At 35.9% G+C, this 5698-nt stretch overlaps 1 protein-coding gene across 1 annotated transcript; it reads right to left on the reverse strand.

Annotated features, from left to right (window-relative positions):
• Window positions 1-2185: 2185 nt before the first annotated feature.
• On the reverse strand, window positions 2186-4889 carry LOC116106433 (RNA-binding protein Y14-like). The gene is made up of 4 exons (XM_031392800.1): window positions 4556-4889; window positions 3681-3817; window positions 2900-3051; window positions 2186-2590 (listed from the first exon to the last, which is right to left on the reverse strand). The coding sequence occupies exons 1-4, from the start codon at window positions 4815-4817 to the stop codon at window positions 2545-2547; spliced, it is 597 nt and encodes a 198-aa protein (XP_031248660.1). The 5' UTR covers window positions 4818-4889; the 3' UTR covers window positions 2186-2544.
• Between the last annotated feature and the right edge of the window lie 809 nt (window positions 4890-5698).

Here is a 5698-nt window from a genome sequence, read left to right on the forward strand (position 1 = left end):
CTATAGTGTCCTCCTCACCACTCAAATCACCGCCTACTTTTGATTTTTCAACTAAGAAATCAATGCCCTCGTAGTTCAAATTAAAACCAGCATTCTCTCCACCAACTTCCTCGTTATCCCCTTCCTTTGAACCAACTTCCAACGGTTTATCTCTAAAAGAAACCCTTAAAATCGACCTTGAACCATTATCGCCCACATTAGTCATATATAACTTCACACCTTTATCTGACTTTAATATAGCAGAAGGTACCTTATAATGTTCAGAAACTCTGCTTAAAACATACTTCACAACTATATCACTACTTGAGCAACTCAAATCACCTCTTCTAATTATTTCATCAATCAACTCATCAAAACTAACATTTGTGCTCACAGCAATTGATATAACTTCTTTGCTCTTCCTAATCCACTTCCAACAACTTTCTTCCTCCACCCACTCACCAAAATATTCAACACCCAAAACAATTTGTCCCATGTCTAATAATAGTCAAGTACCTATAATGCAAGAAAAAAAGTATTATTAACTGATGTATTAAGGGTTGAAAGATTTTAAAAAGCATCTACAGAGTCGCTTGAGCGATCTGGTGTATCGCTTAAGCGATCTGGTATATCGCTTACTGGATTGCTTAAGCGATCCATTATATCGCTTAAGCGATCTGGTATAAATAAGTCTGATCACTTAAGCGATCTTCTGCCATTTACTTGATCACTTAAGCAATTTGCTGTCATATACTAGAATTATAGAAGATCGCTTAAGCGATCTTCTGTCATTTACCTTATCGTTTAAATGATCTGCTGTCATATACCAGACTTATAGCAAATCACTTAAGCGATCTGCGATCTGCTACATTATACCAGACATACTAAATCGCTTAAGCGATACACCAGATCGCTTAAGCGATCCATTATATCCATAACACATTTTTAGTCATCTCCACCTACAATCGGTGCTACCACCCCCAACTACCCATAATGCAAGAAAATATTCAACAAAATTCACTCTTTTCAACTTGCATTATATCAAACACAACCCAACAACCTAAACAACTAAATCAAAATCATAACCCAAACCCAATCCATCATTAAATCTTTGTAAATCGAAATATAAAATAGAAAGGGGAGATACACATGCTTTGACAAAATGTCAGAAGGAGGAGGAGGATCTGTTACGGAGAAGATGTTAATGGCAAAGGAAGAAGATAGTGTTAATGGCTGGAAGAAGAAGATGTACATGAAGAAGGAAGAAGGAAGAAGAAGATGCAGAGGAAAAAGAAGATACAGAGGAAAAAGAAGATGCAAAGGAAGAAGAAGATGTAGACGAAGCTTAGAATAAATAGGAACCAGGGGAGGGATGCGTTAATGGCGGGAGGAAGAAGAAGAAGATGTTATGTTTGGGTTTATTTGCAAGAATTTCAAGTTTTTTAGTACATATTATAATTTTTAAAAGATTACGCAATACTTCTTTAATCTTAATTAAGTCATGATTAATATTTAATTGTTGTTAGTTTATCTTAATAAAAAATAAAGTCATTTAGTAAAAACTAAAAAACTACGTAATTAAATTCAAAGCCAATATGAACTTTCAATCATTTGCCCCCAATTTTTGGTTGAAAGAGTTGCTACAGTTTTAAAAACGAGTGCCCTTGTGCTCGTTTATTAATGTACTAATTAAAGACTTTTGCTTATAATAAATAAAAAGCTATTCAGCAGTCTCTGGAATATTATCTATCAAGAAACAACAGAATAGTATTACCCATCAAGAAACAAGAAGAATAGAAACCCTAGGTGCAACATATGCACATGCATTGCCTTGTATCTAATCAATATCCAAGTCAATTTTTAGGATGCTTGACCATATAGATGCTCAGGAGATGCTTAAACCCAGAATTAGCAGGACCCGTTAGCTAACCACTAATTGTTGTATTGAATGCTTCAATTTACATTGATGTATTAATACAACGTTATACTGTAACAGAATCCAAAAATCATTCAGCAAACCAAGGCGGCCAGCTGTGATTACCTTTTATGAACTTACATTCGCCCACTGCCGCCCACCATATATTAAAATGCCCTTACTCTTATATTCAATTGATTGTAAAAGAAATAGAGCCATTATGCAAATGCAAAAGAAAGCAAGTTTTGAGCTCAATCCCAAGGGAATTTTTCAGCCCATCTCAAACTGGGAAATTCAAGCATGTACACACTTTACTCCCCGAAAATTATGTCTCAAGAAACTCTGAAACAAGAAACTGACATTACAAAATGGGATCGCCTAGTTAGAAATTCCCACACTTTTAGTTCTGAAAAAAGTTGCAGGTTATCAAATAAAACTAATCAGTAATCACTACTACATTAATGTAAAGTTAGGATAAACCATCACATAATACACCACAACAATACGGAAATGGATGGAGTTGTGGAGCACTTTCCGCAAACAAACACAATTGGATAAAACAAAATCATAAGCATCAACTTTAATCTCTTTCATCAAAAATATCAATTTTGAAAACCCTTCTTGCACTCGCATCAGGCCATAAAAGAAGATCAGTATCGCCTCCTAGGACTCCTTGAGCGATGTGTCCGTGCAGATCTGCGAAAGTTTTTGCAGGTAAGAGCAATATTCTAAAAATCGTAATAAAAGTTTTATACAACTAAAACGGTTTATTCCATGGTCATTTAAAGAAGCACTATTTCCTCTTTTAAATCAGTCTACACAAGACCTCTTGATAAACATAGTTCTGGCCAGCACAACAGTTTTTTATTTAGACATATATTGTCATCCTACACATGTAATACTAATAGGAGGAGCTTCCCTTAATGTAACTACAAGTAGAGACCTCTTGCCTATGCACACAAAATTATATCTACATTTCACGAAAAGAAGAGAACAGCAACAAACCTCATATTCTTTCTTTTGAAGGGTCCAGTGCTTGGCCCATTGCTGAAGGCCCAGTCAACATTAATAGTCTGCGTGAGAAGTTCAGTTCCATTCATAGCAGTTATAGCATTTTGAGCTTCCTCGAAATTCTCATATTCAATCAGTGCATATCCCTACTAAATCAAAGTTTCATGTTAGATTACGTTAAAGAAAAATCATCATAAACCTTCAGAACTGAGAATTAGTTAATGGTATTGTTGAATACTCAACAAAATAACTGCAAAACATAACAAATAAATTATAACTTGATAAAAGATTTATGAAAATAGACATTGGTTTTGAGCTAGCCAGGACTAATCCAAACCCTAATTTCAGCCCATTCCCAATCACAATCAACCTGACCTACATCGCTCACTTTATTGATAATTCTCATATGTTGTATGTCATATGTGGAATGGAGTAAACATAACCAATCACGGCTCCAATTCAACTGGTGTTCCAGATTTAATCCAGCGAAAAAAAACCAGAATCCATATCTTTTACGTCAAATTTACACTGAATATAAATTTTAAAAGCAATGCAAATACACCAGGAGAAACTAGCATTAAAAGCAAACAAACATAACAGAATACAATCAGTATGAACCAAAAAGAACGTAATTTATTGTGGATACATCCAGAAGAAACTAATTATGTGGATAGTAGTACATTAACATCACTTGCAACAACTCTGAGCATAAAGAAGAATGTAATAACTAATGATACTTTTACAATTTTGAGAACCAAGGGGCAAAAGAAAGTACCTTCACAAAACCGGTACGGCGATCAAGATTTAAATGCAAGTTTTTTATCTCCCCAAACTCACCAAAAGCATTTTGCAAATCATCCTCCTGCGCCTCCTCATGTACCCCAGTGGCCAAAATGATCCATCCCTCAATGGCTGCACATAATTTTTTAATGAGAAACATGAAATACCTAGTACAATAAAATAAAAAAATAGGAAGATAATAAACTCCTGTAATTGTTGTACACATTCATTTCCATTAGGAAATGTAAAATACAAGATGCACCTTGAAACTATGCCTAAAAAAGTATGAAAGTTACATTAAACAATAATACCTAGGTGATACCATCTAGAAGCTACATTTAACAAAGTAAAAGTTCATTCTAATTTTCATATAAGGAAATGTTAATAGTTTACACACCTAAAAATTATCCACTAGCTCTCGAACTCCTAGTATACATGATGACACGCATCGAAGTGAAATTCAAAAAGTATGCAATCAGTCAATAACCCACTTAAGCTCAACCCCAACAATCAGTTTCGAATGGTCCATCCATATCTCCTCAACCACCAGTTTCATATGTAAAAATCTAACAGAATAGAGGTTCAACAAAATTTAAACTACGTAGGTTGATGTGATGCTCACCACAACTCTAGAGAAATTCAATGATTTTATCCCCAATTTCTACCATAAACCTCAAAGACAAATAAATCAACAAGGTAAACTAAAACAATCCGTTCTAACAAAACTAAAGTAAGAAGGTACATCACCAAAATTCTAAACCAAGGGACTGAGCGAAATTAACCAAAACTACAAGAGATGTTAAAACCAGATCTACAATTTTAAGTAAAACAAACAAAACCCTAGAATGCGCAAGCGTCTGTAAAACTCACATCGTTGGGGGCCGGGCCCACCATCAGAGCCAAGGGAGTCGAAGTTACGGTCAGCGAGGCGGCTATGGCGTTCGTTGTCGCCTTCTTCACGGAAGCCACGGCCTTTGGTCTTCTTAGGGGCGCCGCCGGTGATGGCAGACTTGAGCTTGGGCTGAGGGGCGGCAGCGCGAGGAGAGGAGGAAGCATCGACGTCGACGGCACCGTCCTCGTCCATCAAGTCGTCGTCTTCGAAGTCCAACGCATCCACTTCCGTGTTCGCCATTTTGTTTTGTCAATTTAGGGATTTTGCGAGTTCTTATTTCTCTCTGTTGAAGACGAGCTGTATTCGCCTCTCGTTTTGTGCTTGGTAAAGAGTCAATAAACTTTGTTTGCGATTAAATGGCCTCAGAATCAATTTTGGGCTTCTATTATTGGGCCGGTTTTAGATGCGGCCCACAATCACTTCCTCGAAACGACGGCGTTTCGACATGGCTCTTCATCATGATAGGCTTTGTTAGATATTTTATTCGAAGTAAAAGTTATTTACCGAATATAAAACCGGCTTACTACGGTTCATTAACTGCAAAAGAATTTTTGTTATTTTAAAAGCCTAAGTGACGACGTTTTAATTGATAAATTATTTTACCATTAAATTTCAGATCTTAAAAATAAATACTCAAATGAGTAATTATGTAAATATTATCAATTCATAATAATATAATTCCTATCAACTCATTGATGTTTCAACGACGACAAAGGAAATTTTATTATTTAAGAAATCTTATGAGAATTTTTGTTATTTATTCATAATGGGCCTATGGGAATTAATTTTGGACTTTAATTAATGGGCCCGGACCAAGTTGAATGCGGCCCATTTGTCACTCCATTTACTTCTTCCTCGTCTTCTTGTTTTGGTAAAAGAAAATGAAACTGATATCCATCTCCAAACCGACACCGTATTCAGGCTGGTTCTTCATCGTGATTGGCTCCGTTTCCTTTCTGGGCTTCCTCTTTGCCGCAATCATATCCAAACTTCTTCCACCCTTCGACAATCCCATTCTATCAGCCATCCAAAACGACAGGTAATCATCGTCGTTTCAAAAAGGTTGAGTTTTTTTTCTAGAATTCTAGCAACTGAAACTCCATATTGCTTTATGCTGTTCA

The sequence above is a fragment of the Pistacia vera genome, unplaced genomic scaffold (genome assembly GCF_008641045.1).
Source record: "Pistacia vera cultivar Batoury unplaced genomic scaffold, PisVer_v2 Contig514, whole genome shotgun sequence".
In the NCBI taxonomy this organism is placed as follows: domain Eukaryota; kingdom Viridiplantae; phylum Streptophyta; class Magnoliopsida; order Sapindales; family Anacardiaceae; genus Pistacia; species Pistacia vera.

Coding starts and splice junctions, on each gene's coding strand:
- LOC116106433 (XM_031392800.1), bottom strand. CDS start 4,817: ATGGCGAACACGGAAGTGGATGCGTTGGACTTCGAAGACGACGACTTG. Junction 3,818..4,555: donor TGGGCCCGGCCCCCAACGAT/GTGAGTTTTACA, acceptor AATTATGTGCAG/CCATTGAGGGATGGATCATT. Junction 2,591..2,899: donor TTCAAAAGAAAGAATATGAG/GTTTGTTGCTGT, acceptor AAACTTTCGCAG/ATCTGCACGGACACATCGCT.